Raw genomic sequence first — 17,954 nt, forward strand, 5'->3', positions numbered from 1 at the left:
AGGGATTTTCCCTTTTCAGGTTGTTTAATTTGCAGGGCTGAAAAATATCTAGTTATTTACAAAACAAAAGCAAAATTTCAGCAAAGGTCATTTCTGAAAATGATTAATTCGCTCAGATTTATTTTAGAACCTAGTGGAATACCCACGGGTAAGGAAATTATGCAATAGCTTTCACAAAAACAAACCATAAACTGAGGGATGTTGAATGCAACATAAGGATGAACAAGATTTTAATCAGGAGGGTTTTGTCGGTAATCCAACAATTTAGCACAAGTATGCATTCACAAAGTATATTCATATATATATATGTATATTTAGTAGGAACACAATTTAAACTGCTAATCTGAAGATTTCAGTTTTGCTCTCTTTGTTGCATGTGCGACGTCCAGGGTTGGCTCAGATTTTAACTCTTGATTTTCCTGGCTGACGGTCGCTTTCCTTTTCAGACTGTTTGCCTTCATCTGAGCGTCCAATTTGTTTCTTTTTCTTTGGATTTCACTTATTTTTGAAGTTGGATTTGTAGTCATCGATCTTTTCTTTGTTTGTTCAGCCTTAGATGATTTTTTACTCTCAACACTTGCAGAGACTGGAAAAGCCGTCGCCTAGCTCCGCCTACCCTCACTGGCAGACCAATCATTGCTGGCTGATGGAAAACACGTCACTAACTGGGCGCCGCTTGTGATTTTTTCCGTGAAATTTGCACCTAGTCTGTAATTCTGCAAATGCAAAGGCTTTCATCAGTGGGCCATAGGCTCAATCACCATTGTGTTACCTCATTCGGCGATAGATAGTGACTTAACAGACACTTATTTAAAGCGAAAATCTTTCAGATTATCACTTTAAATACATGAGCCTTTCAATATAAAGCACTGCAGTACAACACCACCACCCACTACAACTTACAAAAAATAATTTTTCATACCTTTGTGACGGTGTCAACAAAAATAGTAAGGCTATTATTTGTAGAATTCTTGGCAGACCTGTCGTGTTGGATCACATCAGAATGCACGTGTACATATAGGTTTATTTCATAGTATACTCACTATATGTAATTGTCGGGCTCATTATGGACAACTAAAAAATCTAGCAAAAATGCAGCAGAATCGAAATTATGTTTTCTATCTCTACACCTGTGGTCACTAGTGTATTTTAATTTACCTAGTGGTCTTGTTCTGACCTTTTAAGGAAAAATGTTTTCCTACCAAGCTGCCTATTTTCTAAACTTTCCATGTACATGAATAGGAACCTTAAAAAACAGAATGACAATTTTTATACATACTGTTATTTAACAAGACATAATCACTATGCTGAGGATAAGCAGGTTCAATAAAATAAATATTTTTTAAAAAATTAAAAAATAAAGTTATTTGCTATGTATTCAGTGATAATTTGCAAAAATGTGCCAATAAACACTTGGTTCAAGATCAAGATAAACTTTCTTGTCCCACAGTTGGGAAATTTGTCTTGGCTGATGGGAATGTCATTGGTTTTGTAGGTAAAATATAAAAAAGTCAGGATCACCAAGTTAATTAAGTGTATATAAGTGGTCTAAGTATTGTAATAATTTCTACAGCTTGTGCCAAAATAGAGTGTGTTAAAGCACCACCAATTTGTTAATGTGTGCAGCTTTTCTCTCTGCATACAGAGTTCCTAAAGTTCTGAAAATACAAGTCTTTTTTTTTTTAAAACCTTGTTGGCCCAGGGTTGAAAGATCGAGACAGTGGATGAAGGCTTGGCGTGATTATTTTTATTCCTTAGTTAGTTGGGGGTTAAAAGATGTGAGATGAATCTCCTGACCCAGACCTACATGCTCCATTACATTAATGCGTTAAATTGGACTAGTGTGAAATTGAACTTATTAGGGTAATTGGATTCTGGGATGTGTATTCAATCCTCATTAAAACCTTGGCAGGAGAAATGTGCTTCAGTAGCTGAGATCAGTTAGCCGGGTGAGATACAAAAACAGGATGGTAGTCAGGGTGAGATGATATCAAAATATACTGAAGTCCCCTAAGTGTCATTAAAAACCTTAGCAGTGCAATGTTTGTATTTCTCTTTAGTGGACAAAGTGCCAGGATGCACAATAGTGCAGTGGTTAGTGCTGTCGCCTCACAGCTAGAAGGTACCTAGTTTGAATCCTGATAGGCTGGGATAGGCTCCAGGTGACCCTGACCAGGATAAGCGGTATAGATAAGGGATCGATGAATGGACAAAGTGCCTGTCAAAGAGTGACTCAAAGCCTTGTAAACATAAAATGATGATAAAGCTGGAGGATAATTTGATCTTGTGTCTACAGAAAGTAAAAGCTTTCCTGTTTGTGACAGTTGTGACATCATTGAGGCAGCCTTGAGTTTCTCAGTTTAACAGACAGATCCAGCTCTGTGTCATTGCTGAAGCTGTGAAGAGAGTTACCATGACAATGAACGTGTACAAAAACAATATTAGTTACAGGTATAACAGCCACAAGTTTTACAGGAAAATCTGTCTCCAGACACCACTTTTGCAAGCAGTCAGGCAATTGTGATGGTCAAGGTAGTTCGTGGTAAAGACAGCAGCAGGAAAACAAAGCACCAAGAGTGCCACACACTGCCCAAGATGGCTGAATGATGAAGTGCGATGAGAATAAAATCTGTACAAAAAACGTTTTCTTCTTTGTTACCTTTTTGAATTTAATTTTGAGGTTTTATTTTTAACCGACTTCACTCAGCTACTTTTAAACTGGTAGCAGCAGGTTGTAATTTAGCTGAGCTGTGAGTATTTGTTTCACCACCCACTCATTTCTCATTTTTCATCTCCATGTGGTCATTTTGTATTTTTGTGGTTGTTTTGTGTCTGTGTTAGGGTATCTCCATGGCCCTTGCCCCATTTTTAGTCCCTGTTGTGTTTTGCATGTCTTTGTAGTCATTTTGTGTGTCTTGGTAGTGTTAAATATTTTTTGTGGTGGTTTTTATCTCCATATAATCATTTTTTTAAACTAGGCTATATTTTGCATGCGTTCGACATTGTCATCAGTCTAACAAGGAACTTTTTTTTAGCAAGAATGTAGGTTGAGTTGAGAGACGACATCTGCACTTACAGTATATGCAGATGTCTATTTGGAGATTCATGAAATAAATTGGTGCTGAATGGTGGTGCAGTGGTTAGCACTGTTGCCTCACAGAAGGTTCCTGGTTCCTAACCCTAATCAAAAGGGGGCCTTTCTGTGTTGAGTTTGCATGTTCTTCCTGTGAATGCGTAGATTCCCTCAGGGTACTCTAGCTTCCTCCCACAGTCCCAAGACATGCTCGTTATGTTCATTGGTGACTCTAAATTGCCCATTAGGTGTGAATGTGAGCATGAAAGGTTGTCTGTAGTGTCAGCCCTCTGATTGACTGACGATCAGTCCAGGGTGTAACCCCGCCTCTCGCCCATTGACAGCTGGGATAGGCTCCAGCCCCCCACGACCCTAAACAGGATAAGCGGTATAGATAATGGACGGATTAAATAAATTGTCATTTAAATCTGACGGTTGTCCTGCATGCCTACTTGGACTACAAATGGAAACCAGACCATTTTCCATACTAAAATCTTGTCCTGTGCCAACAGATGCTCCATTCATATGCAGATATCTGTTAATAGAGATTAGTGGTGTAATAATCTTACTTACTTTCTATCTTATAAAGACAGAAGACATGTGCTTTTTCCTTCAGTTTATTAACCTGAGTGTGGACACTGACACAACTTTATAAAATCAATAGCAACACATTTAGTACAAAGATGCACAGTAATACACATAATAGTAGTTAAAGAACACATTTCAGCACTGCATAAAAAGTACATTAAAAACATTGTCTTATCAACATAAACAGCATCATATAAATATACATTCGATATATATGCATATCAGAAACTCTTCTTCCAATTCCACTTTTTAAAACTCTGACTAACAGCCTTCTCAGACACTTTCTGTGCCATGTAGTAACACTTCAGTATTTTTCAACAGAATCTCATTAAAATATTTACAAAATCTGATAAAGACATAATTTGAGAAAAAAAAACATGCCTTTGTGATCATCAGCATCAGTTTGTAAACAGTGAGTAGATATTGGCAACATGCAGGATGGACCACAGTCAATTATAATCAAAGGACTTTGCAAAATCTAGCAAACGGCCCCTTATTCAACAGCCACATGAGTTCACACAGTATCCAATAAACATCCTGTGTTGGTGCTACAGCTGCCACTATGGCCTCATCCATGTCTGATTCTGTCCTCTTGAATCAAATAAGCACAGTGGAGCATTAAAACCTCCCTCCTAGACTACTGGTATTTAAAACTGCAAAATGAAACCCTCCCCCTGACGACAGAGCAGGGGTGAAGACACAGCACACCATTAGGGCTCAATCCGTGAGTTCACCACACGAGAGCACAAAAGCAAACAGCCATCATCTGATCTGCTACCTGAAAAGGATCCATGTGACAACATAAGGGGATTCAACCACTGATATAGTTCAGCTTAGAGCGCAGACTTTACACCAAGGACTTGTATGTACCACATGGTATCAATCACAAGACACATACATGCAAAAGCAAAGAATGTACATCGTCTAAATCAAGATATCTTTTATTTCTCTAAAAAAAAGGCCAATGTTTTACCTGCATACTTATCAATCATTGAAGACACCTGCCATCACTGTAGACATAAACATCTTAAAGACATTGTCATCATAGACCTGGATACTGGAAATGTAAGAATCACAGAATATCCCTTCTGATGGATTCACACTGCATATTGATCACACATCCTGTAACCAGTAACAACATTGCTAATATAATGGCAGAGATGTCTTCAATATCTGATTTTTCTTTTGTCCACAACTGAGTGTTGTTCATGGCTAATTTGCACTTTCTTTTTATGTTGTTTACTGTCATGGACAAGGGACATTTAATTGATCTACAGCGCAGCAAGCGGGCTGTCTTCCTCTGGCGTCTCACTCTGATGTGTTTCTGGGAGGTAGATTTCGCTGCTTAAAATACTGGGTCACCTGCTGAGGCAGCTCGGCCAGGACTGACTTGGCGAGGGTCTCCTTGGGTGCCTGACAGAAAAAAAAGAACAAGAGAACACATTAACTTCTAAAATAACAAAGAGAAGGAGCTAATTTGAGACTGAAAAAGGTTAGAATCCTGGTGATCATGGTCTCTTGGTCCAACTTGGAGTGACTTCACTAATCTTGCGAGTATTGCATGTCAAATGTACCAACCCAAAACTGGCTGATATACGTGTGATGTCAACTGTACTGTTTTATGGGCACTTCTTTCTACATATACAGTCATGGCCAAAAATATTGGCACCCCTGCACTTCTGTCAGATAATGCACCACTTCTCCCAGAAAATTGTTGCAATTACAAATGCTTTGGTATTCACATGTTTATTTCTTTTATTTGCATTGGAACAACACAAAAAAGCAGAGAAAAAAAGTCAAATCTGATATAATTCTACACAGAACTCCAAAAATGGACTGGACAAAATTATTGGCACCCTCAACTTAATATTTGGTAGCACACCCTTTGGAAAAAATAACTGAAATCAATCGCTTCCTATAACCATCAATGAGTTTCTTACACCTCTCCACTGGAATTTTGGACCACTCTTCTTTTGCCAACTGCTCCAGGTCTCTCAGATTTGAAGGGTGCCTTCTCCCAACTGCTGTTTTGAGATCTCTCCACAGGTGTTCTATGGGATTTAGATCTGGACTCATTGCTGGCCACTTCAGAACTCTCCAGCGCTTTGTCTTAAACCATTTCTGGGTGCTTTTTGAAGTATGCTTTGGGTCATTGTCCTGCTGGAAGACCCATGACCTCTGACGGAGACCCAGCTTTCTGACACTGGGCCCTACACTGTGCCCCAAAATTCTTTGGTAGTCTGCCATACACACAGTCAAGGCATCCGGTGCCAGAAGCAGCAAAGCAACCCCAAAACATCTGTGAACCTCCACCATGTTTGACCGTAGGGATCGTGTTCTTTTCTTTGAAGGCCTCATTTCGTTTTCTGTAAACAGTACAATGATGTACTTTACCAAAAAGCTCTACTTTGGTCTCATCTGTCCACAGAACGTTCTCCCAGAAGGATTTTGGCTTCCTCGGGTAAGTTTAGGCAAACTCCAGTCTGGCTTTTTTATGTCTCTGTCAGCAGTGGGGTCCTCCTGGGCCTCCTGCCATAGCGTCCCATTTCATTCAGATGGCGACGGATAGTGCGAGCTGACACTGTTGTACCCTGTGTCTGCAGGTCAGCTTGAATTTGTTTGGAAGTTGACTGAAGTTCTTTATCCACCATTCAAACAATCCTTCGTTGCAATCTTTTATCAATTTTTCTCTTCCATCCACGTCCAGGGAGGTTAGCTACAGTACCATGGGCTGTAAACGTCTTGATGACATTGCGCACAGTGGACACAGGAACATTAAGAGCTCTGGAGATGGACTTGTAGCCTTGAGATTGTCCATGCTTTTCCACAATTTTGGTTCTCAAATCCTCGGACAATTCTTTGCTCTTTCTTTTCTCCATGCTCAGTGTGGTACACACAGACACACAACACAAAGGTTTAGTCAACTTTTCTCCATTTTAACTGGCTGCAAATGTGATTTCTATATTGCCAGCACCTGTTACTTGCCACAGGTGAGTTTAAATGCAAATTAAAGGAGCATCACACGCTTGAAATACAATTATTTCTTAAAATTTTGAAAAGGTGCCAATAATTTTGTCCAATCCATTTTTGGAGTTCTGTGTAGAATTATATCAGATTTGACTTTTTTTCTCTGCTTTTTTGTGTTGTTCCAATGCAAACAAAAGAAATAAACATGTGAATACCAAAGCATTTGTAATTGCGACAATTTTCTGGGAGAAGTGGTGCATTATCAGACAGAAGTGCAGGGGTGCCAATATTTCTGGCCATGACTGTACCTGCAGCAGGGGCCTTCCACTTAATCTACACCCTTCATGTCTCTTCACAGTGTTAGACTAGAGTCAAGCTCAACAGGGTCTTCTTTCCCCGCAGACTCTGCCAGTAGGCCTTGTATTTGTGTAGTAGCTGCACAAAGCTGCTTTGAAGTGGTATAAACTTGTAAGGAAGGGGCATAAACCTTGCGACAGAGTAAATACACAAGAAAACACACAGAACGACTGACCATGAAGCCCTGCTGTAAAGGTCTTCATGGTCCACCTGGACAGATGCCCAAACAATAACGGCAAGTGGACTCAAGGCTGTAACCCACACACACACATACACACACTTTTCTTTCTCAGTCACAGGAAGGATTCTCACACACAGCTACCTGACAAAGTATTAGTATCCTAATTTCTATACCCTTCTGTTTTTTATAATTTTTTTATTTACAAACAGAAAAGTAACTCTTTGCTCAAATGATTACTCAAGACTGAATTTGATTTGATTGATGTTTATTATTGTTTGTATTACTTTTAAAGCGTTGTACATTTTGGCTACATGTATCATTTAGATAATAAATCCATACAGGCTTTTTGGCCTCTCAGGTAATCAGAATAAGGGCTCATGGTTGGTCAGCCCACAGTTCAACACTGACAGAGCTTTTGCATTTTGATGATGGAACAGTCTCCCTCTGGAGTCAGATCAGCAAAATCTGTTGAATGTTTCAAATGTTCTCACAAACCTGTTTATTCTCAGAGTAATGTTATTGATGCAACCTTGCAATGTTTAGTCCCTATTCTATCCTATTCACAAACTCTTCTCTTGATGCTTCTTATGTCTTCGAAACTGTGAAGCACTTTGTATCCACGGCTTTGTTATGTAAGTGACGTTTTCCTTACTTATACTGTTCTGTTGGTGGTCCATGCTTCTTTGCCTCATACATTTGACTTTGAAGTAGATTCATTCTAAAGATACAGTAAATAATTACTTCTGATTTAAATGACAAACTTTTAGAGAATCTAATCACTACTAACTACTTTTAAGACAATCATTTGTAGACAAAGTTAGCCTTCCAACACAGGAAAGTATTTAAGATCACTCTCACTATTATGTTTCCTCTCTGTCATAGCTTCATGTCTCCCTCTTCCTCTGTATTATGTCTGTTGCTGTCTCATACCCTCACAACAACAAACTGGAATGAAGCCAGCAAGCACTGTCTGTTCCTCCTACTACAAAGGAAGTCAGCTCACCCACCACCAGCCCACACACACAAACACACACAATATATGAATACAACAGTGACATAAAATGTCCCCCATGCACACAATGTGCTGAGAATGTGTACCCACTAATTAGCTCATGTGCTCACCTGCAGCACAGCCGTATGAATACTCACATTTATTCTTACATTCTATTGTATGTGTTCTTATCAACGCAGCACATACCACACACGCTCACCGTCTCTGTAACGTCTGAGATAAGCAGGCAGCTCTCCTCATCTAGCAGACCTTGTATTTGTGTTGTATAGTGTGTGTGCTGTAATCTAAGAACCAACAGGCTGCTATTTGGTAGCACAATCACACTCAGACAGTGTGATATATCATTAAGTAAAGTCAAAGTGACACTGCAAATCACAGCTGCAAGCTGAAACCTAAGGTTAAGTGGAATCTTTGCAAGTTGTGACTGAAAGGTTTCAAACTTCACTAAAATATGTGATGTTATGTGATGACTCTATTTTACATAAAGAGTCTTTATTGCAGGTTATTGTAAACATGCATTAACACAACTCCTTTTACTCAAGTATTTGACTGAAGTCAAATTTGATGTACTAATATTTGAGTATTTGCTCTGATTGTTGCATCTGCAAATCAGCTCGATGAGAATATCTAACTGCTGTTATTATCTTTTCACTTAAGTCAGCCGCAACAAACATTTGTTGGGTACTTGGGAGCAGCCAAAGTAAGCTCTAGACACAACAGTGACATACTTAGAAGTTTTCAGGTGATCTTGCTCTTCAACAGTTGACAGACTGATAGATCCAGCAGATATCGCTGCATTCATTCAGAATCCTCTGATTAATGGCCAGCTGAAGAATGTCCAATATTCACTTTTTTAATCTCTTTTTTTGGGCTCTTTTTGGTTTCTAACAACTTCTCAGCTGCTAAATGCTTCACTGTGTGCTAACAGTTCTTGTCTGCTGTTTGGTGATTGTCAGGTTGCCCAGCTAGCAGGGAACGTTCCCATAACATTGGCTAACATTACCTACAAGTTCTAATTCCGTTTTAATCTAATATTCAAAGACTGTTTTAAGGATGTTCATCATTTCAAATAAAGTTCTTGTAACGTTGACAAAACGTAAGACAAACTGCAACATTGGATGTCTTTGAGGCCTGGGATGTCAGAACGCCTTTTATAAAACATTTGCTCAATGTTACGTAAAAACAAAGGTAGAACCAGCTTACTGCAACATTCTGAAGATCTTTTCAGGACGTTAGTAGGGCCTGAACTATCAGAACATGATTTATAAAACATTCTTGAAATGTGATTTGAACATGAAAATGTTTTCAGACAACGTTCTCCTTCTATTAAAAGGAACATTCTGGGAACCAAATAAAAACTTCCCGCTCAAAACATTACCAGAACATCGCACGTAACATTCTCAGAACGTTCTTAGAACAAAATATTTCTAGCTGGGTGCTTACCGTGCACGTGTTTTACTGTAAGTATACTATTTCTGATAAAAAAATGTACCTTCAATCGAGCATTGATATTTACTTTCATAAAGGATGGAGCACTTATTTTACCTATGGGACTTTCAACAATGGTGGACCCGATGATCAAATGTCATTGTTCTACAGCCTGAAACAAATACTTACATTACGGAAATCCCTGAAAGGAACAAACTGCACAATGTCTCGAACAGCCTCCTCTCCTGTGTTGGACCTCAAAACGCTGGCGTCTCCATCTAAGAACTCCATGGCAGCAAAGTCAGCGTTGCCCACCCCGATGATAATGATGGACATGGGTAGCTTAGATGCCTGAACGATGGCGTCACGTGTCTCGTCCATATCGCTGATGACGCCGTCTGTTATGATAAGGAGAGTGAAGTACTGCTGCAGAGCGGAAGAGGGATGGTGGAAAGGAAAAGATAGAGGGAGAAAAGGGGGAAGAGGACACAAAGGGAGACAATAGATCACATTTTCATGTACTGATAAAATACAAATCTCGTAGAAAGTTACTCTATAAGTAATCTGCATCAAGAAAAAAGGCAAGGAGTTACAATCACGATGATGTGCCGTCAATAATGTTGAGCAGAGTGACACTATGTTGTGGGGGTGGAAAAGGACTGCGAGGAAAAAGACAGAGATAAGGGAGAAATGAAATAAAGCAATAAAGAACATTTCAGACAGTGTTAGGAAGGACAGTAAAGAGGAGACCAGGAAATGATTCCAGAGGGAGACAGAGAGACGAACATCACAGCATTCGGGAGAGGAAAATAGAAACCAGAATGAAAGCTTTTCTGCACTAAAGCAGGTTGGGCTCCATTCATTTGACTGAGCACACCATCTGTTCCTGGAGAAAAAATAATGATGGAAGGCAAAACTAAATCCAGAGGAGAACAAGAGGAAGAGATGGAACAGAAAGGGACATTAACTGCAGTAAATCAGGCTGGAAAGGGACCAAGATTGGCCATCAGACTGGAATATCCTGGAGCATGTCCATACTTTGTTTCTTTATTGTTTTTTTCTCTATATGTAGATGTAACACTTTTATTCTCAATTTTTGGACTGTTTTTTTTATTCTTTATGCTCTGCCACTTCTTTTGCTGTGTAAATAAAAGCCTCTCTTACATTAAGTGGTGCTCCCGCAGCTGCTGTACAACTGAAAAGTCTGGTGTGTCGAGAAACATGTGAGCAGTTTGTTTTCCTCCTGCACCTGTGAAGGTTAATCTGGTTAATCTGGTTAAGGTGAAGGGTAATATAACATTTTTAAAAAAGGTCGCCTCTGAAACGGGCCATTCAGAATAGCTGCTGGTTACTACATAGAACCTTGCTTTGGCTGAAATCGACCAATCATCAGTCACCATCATTCACCTCAGGCTGCCTTCTTGCACTAGCTCGTAGTCAAAGTCCTTGACAAGGTTTTCAAACATTCCTATACTTCCTGCCGATTCTGGCTCGTACATGGCCGAATAACCGATCCTAGAGCAGCCATGTTTTCTATAAATTTGGAGTGACAGTTCAGTGCAGCCACGGGCTATGTGGTCACTACAAATTCTGTCAGCCAATCATGGCTAAGGTCTAACCTTTGAATGGCAAAATGGCTTGTTCGTTTCAAGAGGAAGGAGAAGCTCCGAAAAATAATGAAATTAAAATAGTTAAAAATGAAACAAACTTTACCAGCGTGATTCAAAAACACATTCAATAAATAGAAAATTGATTGCATCGCTAAAATATGTCCCCTTTAAAAGTAGCATGGGAGGTAAAAAGATGAATCTGCAAAAGTTCTAATTCTAATCAGACATGGAAAAAAATCTAGAGTTTATGGTAAATTGATTCGTAAGAGTGACAAAACATTTTTTATAGACCAGTGAAATTGCTTTTCAATTAATTCCCATGATAAATATTTATGAGATTTTAGACACATTTTTAACATAAAGTGTACCAAGTGTCAAGTGCGGGTTTAAAACAAGGCTTCTAACAGACAAATACTAGCCAAGTAAGGCACACACACACATACACACACACATACACACAGAAGAACATGCATCGGTTCTGTGTACTAGAATGTGAATGCTTATCCTGATAAGAAAAGATAATGTGGAGACACAAACTGACTTTACTCAGAACAAAATCACACTTCCTCATTACACAGACACACACACAGACAGACACAGACACACACACACACACACACACACACACACACACACACACACACACACACACACACACACACACACACACACACACAGGGAGGGCTCTGAAGCCTGTCTCTTTAATGTGCTAACAGCAGCGCTCATTAGAGAATCATTATCACACAGACAGACAGGGTCGCTCACACACTGGGGCACACGCACACTGCACTGGCCTGCAGCATGTTTGCATTTGTGTGTGTGTGTGTGTGTGTGTTTATACACAGGCACACAGTCTGCAGTCACAGGTTCTCTCATTATCTGAGGAGCAGGAACACTGAGGCAGAAGATCAGCCGATTTTTGCAGCCTACAACCACACTACCCACTTTCCCTAACACACACACGCACGCACGCACGCACACACACACACCATTCTAACCGGTAGCCTAGTATGTGGTCCAACCGCACTTCTGCTGTGGCTGTCACATCTTATTTTCAGTTAATCCTTCCTATGTTTCACCCCTGTTTGAACTCACTGTATTACATAAAATGTCTGCAGTCTATCCTTACAGAAAGAAAAGAATTCTGGATGAGTACAATCCTTTGTATATTTCGTTCATGTTTTTGTTCTCCACAGGGTGACAGGGTACAATTAGGGACAAAAAGCACAGTGGGAGCATAATGATACCCAGCTACTGCACTCTCTTCACATTTAGGCAGGCGTCGTGCTACTGGATATATAAGACTGGGACATGTGTTAGTTAAAAGTTCCAAATTTAAAGTGTGTAATATGTTTTTATATGAATGATATTTCCTCACATTTTTTTATCCTGCTGACCTACAGTCTTCAGCAACATATACATATCTTCTTACAAGACCTTTGTGCTCAAACTCTTCTGGTATAAGCTGCAGTGTCGTCACACAGTTGCATGAGGATAGAGTGATGGACCACGGAGAGCAGACAAGCTTGCTTTAGCTGCACATCCTGCTGTTAATCACAGGTTTGTTTCTTTTTGTGATGGAATGACTACATTTTTATACCGGGCACGTCTAGCTGTGAACTGAAAAAAGAAAAAAAAATACTGTTAGAAATTAGAAAAAGATATACTGGCTGGTTTGTTCTCCTGCAGCACCATTCACCATATTCGCACTGCAGCCATTTTCATTTAATGTCAGGCTCAAATTACAATGTTGATTTATAATGTTACACTGCTGCGTCCAGGTTGAAGAGGTTTATAACATTAGGGAATCGATCAATTATCACTTAACTCACTTAACTTAGCTCAGTGGTAGAGTCGGTCGTCTTTCAATCGGAAGGTCGGAGGTTCGATCCCCAGCTCCCTCAGGCTACATGTCGAAGTGTCCTTGGACAAGACACTGAACCCCAAATTGTTCCCGGTGGCATAGCCAACGGGTATGAATGTGGTATCTGATTGACAGTTGGGCACTTTACGTAGCAGCCTCTGCCATCAGTGTGTGAATGAGTGAATGTGATATGTAGTGTAAAAGCAGCTTTGAGTGGTTGCAAAGACTAGAAAAGCGCTATATAAGTACAGTCCATTTACCAATTCCTTGCTAAAATCTGTTTCTGTTTGGAAATGACACCTTTCCTATTGTATAGTGTAACATTATCAAACGATAATTTTATTATGTAAGTGTTTGAAGTGTGTGTGCTAATGTTAGCTTATGAGTTAGCAAATATTTAGTTTTACTTAAAATATGGTCGAATGTTCCAAATTGTCACTATCCATTGTCTTGCTGATCAATCGAAGCAGTAAAATTTGAGGACTTTTCAGATTCCCTTTATTTATAGGATTTGCAAACCTTGAAAAACAGCAGTGTAAAATTATAAAGACATTGGAGGAAACTGGCCACCATGTGAATGTGATGAATTGGGCCCTACTGAGATTAGAAACGAGGACCTTTGACGAGACTCAACTCATTTGTGACATATTAAGCTAAGTTTTTGAATGAAACCAATGTATAAGGACTCCTTCACAGTTACATTTCTAAATAGAGTACAAGGGCAAGTTATTTAGAGGTTTTGTTTTTATTAAAATCTTAGTAATGCCGGGGACACACCGGATGCCGAAGCGCTGCGAAGCGCCGCGCAACGAAAATCGCCGGAGCGCTTCCGTTCACACCAGACGCGCATTTCTCCGCGCCGGTCGACAAGCGCCTCTGCTCCTCAGCTTTGATGGCAGATGTAAATATCTCTTTAGAACTTTAGTTCAGTGTAAGTATGCTAAATAATCATCAATAACCACTTAACACAAAGTACATCAGAGGAGGATGGAAATGTGATTAGTTGTATACTTGTACCAGTAATGGACAAAATGTAAAGTTTAACAAGAGGAAAAGTTACCACAGTTGTTAAAATTCATTCTTTGGGGGACATTTAAGGTTCGTGCCAAATTTGAAGGCAATTCATCCTAAAGTTGTTGAGATATGTAAATAAAAAAGTTAAATTTTAACCGCATGGTGGTGCTGGAGTAAAAGTCAAGGGATGACAGAAGTCATACAGGCCCCTTTAAAGTTGGGAGTTAAACGCGGGACTGTTATGCCTGTGTTACACCTCGTCTTTAATGTAAGATGCACGGAGGTGGAATAGAGGGGCAAAGTTGTTCTGCTTATGAGGCAGCATCGGAGGTAACAGAGGCCTAACAGTGTTAGTGTAAAGGGCAGAGCCGGCAGGGCGGAACAGCACAGCACGGAACAGTGTGTGTGTTTGTGAAGCTTGTGCTGTTTGTTAACACGTTGCGTGCCTTTTGGTTCAGTAATGCCAGAATGCTGTGTAAAGACACACACTAGGGTGCTTGGATCAAAGTTAAATGGCAAAGGTGGAGTAATGGCGGAGCTTCGTTATGGTGCTAGGGTGGAATCGCAATATAAAAAGGGCTTAAGGTTCGTCCACTGGGGAATCTGAGTTCTGAAGTTACAGAAAAGGTAGTAAATACAAGAAGAAAATTATGATGAGGATGCCTCCGGAAAATGCTGTTAAGCCTGAAGATGTGTGAAGTGCCCAGTCAGCGTCTTAGCTGCTGAAAGTTAGTGTGAGGTGAAAGAAGTTTTCCCTCAGTCTGTCAACCTCCTCCCTGACACTGTGGTCAACATGCCAGGAGTCTGGGCCAAAACATGCACACACTTTCCTGTCCTGTCCTGTCAGCCATCAAGCTGCAAAAACAGAGTAAATAAACTGAGGACAAACGGCCCTGACAGGCATCTACTACTGATGGCCTTTATTTAGAGGGATGTTTGTTGGTGAAATTTGCCTTAAAGAATGATAATGAGAACCAACATGATCACACCTTTTTCTGAGTGGTAATGTGACTAAAGAGTGAAGGATTACAGAGACAGTGACATGACATGTACAGAGGCAGTTAGGGCGGGAAGGTGGTGTCCCAGTGGTTCAGGGGTCATTATAGCTCATAACACAAAAATACAGCAGTCTGGATAGCAAACTGCCACATGGAGCAGAAATCTCAAGGGAAACAGTTAAACACTAGAGAGAATAGACAATAGAAATTCTCAAAACTGATGGCATCAAGCAGTCTGGTAAAGCTGAGAACTAAAAAAATGGTTAAAGATGGAAATTCAGTCAAGGAATTAGGAAAACCTAAAGGTGATAGCAGAAAGAAGAGTGCCTTAGAGCTCAGACATCCAGAGAGAGCTCAAAGTAGAACTGCTACTCTTCATCGAAATGGATTACACATGATTTAAAGTAGACCCAGAGCTCGCTGGCGGGATTATATATCCCACCTGGCCTGGGAACACCTCAAGATCCCAGAGGAGGAGTTGGAAAAAGTTGCGGGAGGAGGTCTGGGCTAACTTGCTGAGCCTGCTGCCACCACGAGCCAACCCCAGATAAGTATGAAAAAATTGGATGGATGGAAGCAACAGCATGCGTTTTTCTAAAAAGTACTTTGAACCACATGTAATTCCTAAGTTTAAGTATGAACTTGTTGATGCTATGCAAAAAAAAAAAAAAAAATATATATATATATATTTATATATATATTTATAGTACTGAAGCCTTTTCCACTGAACCAGGTGTTTTTCTGTGCTTTTGAGATTAGATGCTACTGAACCAACAAATTAATGCGTTAAGCTAAGCTAATTTCTTCCTCTACAGAAAGACAAATGAATTGCATACACAACCTTAAAAATCCTTCGCCAACTATTGAGTGGAATTCCCATGAGCCTAATGCCCACTTGATCTTTGCTCTTTTGCCACTCACACGACAAATTTTCTACTAACCTAATGAGCAGATTGCTTTTCTCCGCCCGAGGCTCTCTGTGCATTCAGTCATGATCTGTGCACTCACGGGCAGGTTTGGCATAAAATATGTAGTCAATAAATTCCCCAGACGATGAAGATGATTTTGATTAGTCAAGAATTTTGATTAGTCTGATTTATGGGCATTTTTAAAAGGCATTTTGAAAGATTGTGATAGTTTGTCTGTGTTCAGGCAAGGATTGGTAGTGTTTGGTGATATGACCAGCATCTGTGTCTAGCAAAAACAGCTATTTTCTACATCAGTCTCATAAAGTAATGAGTTGAGATAATAAAATTGGGTGCATGCAATCTTTACCGCCTGCATTTTAATGGTTCACAAGAGAATATTTTCAAGAAATGCAAATAAACAGGTAAGTTGTTTTCACCTACCGCTGCCTTCTCTTGTTGGAGTGCCTGGGCAGCAAAACGTGCTACATGGTTGATGATTGGAGCAAAGTTTGTTGGGCCATAGAATCGAATGTGAGGGAGACAGGCAGAGTAGGCCTGGGCGATACCCTCTACACCTATACATGGAGAACGACACAGACAAAGAACGACACAGACAAAGTATTTCAATTCCGACACAACATAAGCCTGCAGAGCAGAAAGTGACGCTTGTGATAGAGGGCAAGAATACATGGGACATGTGGAAAAAAGGCTTCTGCACATACAGTATATCACAATTCAAATGAAACAGTTTGAACAGAAGGTCAGACACTGTTTCTTTAAATAACTTAACAAAGAGTCGGTCTAGACCTGCTCTTTCTGTAAAGTGTCTCGAGATAACCCTGGTTATGATTTGGCGCTATACAAATAAATTTGATTTGATTTGATTTGATTTAATGAAACTGGAGAGTCAACAGAGCAACTTAAACACAGCTGTTTATATTTCATGTTTATTTCTAAATATACTTTTGTTCTCTTCTGTAACATCTCAGTTTCATAAACAAACACATCAACCTTCCTATCCCTCCTAATCCCTGAAAAAAGTGTGTTCCAAATTGCTGTATATCAATACTTCAGCTTCTCATAAGTTGCTCCTTTAAAAGATATTTGCACCATGCAGCTTATATAAAAATATGTTTTGTAAAGCAGTTACAGGAGCACTTTGTGACTGCAGTTCTCTAATTCAGGTTTTTATGTTTGGCCAAAACGTTTTATCTGAGATGGCCCTGGAGGCTGTTTTGGTCTTTCCAAGAAAGATGAGCTGTAATCTCTCTCATGTAGTTTGTACAGCAGCAGTTTGTCTGCTAACCTTAACATGAAGGTCATGTGTGGAGGCAGATGTTTCAATAAAGAAAAGTCGTACATCTATTTTGAAGAAGCACATAGAAGTTAATATTTTGACACAAGTCTTCATCAGCATAGTGTTGAGTATAAATAATCTTTTGCAGCATAACCTTCTGCTTCTGTCAGGATAAAACATGTGTTACTCAGTATCACTTGCAGTCTCACAGTTGTGCACTCAGCAGTTGGTACGCAAGTTGTTTGCATTTGTCAATAAACACATTTGCTTCCTACAAATTTCAAATTGTAATGATGCATTGACGGATCTGAATGCACAATATTTTATGAAGTGCATACTTTGTGGTTCACTTAATCAAGGTGACAATTTCCGAATCTTTAAAAATGGAATCAAATATGATGTGAGTGAAGAAATGCAACAGCCTGTATCTATGCTGAGTAAACTTTTGACACGCACCTTTAATACAGGGTCTACTGTACAGCTACGCTTGGAGCTCTGTAAACTGCAATTAGGCACCACAGCGCTTTGAGATAAATGCAAACATGTTCATAATGTTAAATGTAGCATGCTAATGTTTAAAGACCCTTCCAGTGAGAATCAAGTGTTTAACCTTGTAAACATCTCCATGTGGTGTTCTTCATGTGCTACAAGACATAT

At 39.7% G+C, this 17,954-nt stretch overlaps 1 protein-coding gene across 2 annotated transcripts in view; it reads right to left on the reverse strand.

Annotated features, from left to right (window-relative positions):
* Positions 1–3,674: 3,674 nt before the first annotated feature.
* The window catches only part of cpne2 (copine II), a 50,151-nt gene continuing 35,871 nt past the window's right edge, over positions 3,675–17,954 (reverse strand). For both annotated transcript variants that reach the window (XM_069685646.1, XM_069685645.1), the window contains 3 exons: positions 16,442–16,575; positions 9,796–10,032; positions 3,675–5,074 (listed from right to left, as the gene is read on the reverse strand). In XM_069685646.1, the coding sequence (XP_069541747.1) occupies positions 4,970–5,074; positions 9,796–10,032; positions 16,442–16,575 (476 nt within the window). In that variant the 3' untranslated portion in view covers positions 3,675–4,969. The remainder of the gene's footprint in view (positions 5,075–9,795; positions 10,033–16,441; positions 16,576–17,954) is intronic.

The sequence above is a fragment of the Semicossyphus pulcher genome, unplaced genomic scaffold (assembly GCF_022749685.1).
Source record: "Semicossyphus pulcher isolate SPU_LCO1_2020_fin unplaced genomic scaffold, fSemPul1.0.p SCAF_8, whole genome shotgun sequence".
Classification (NCBI taxonomy): Eukaryota; Metazoa; Chordata; class Actinopteri; order Labriformes; family Labridae; genus Semicossyphus; species Semicossyphus pulcher.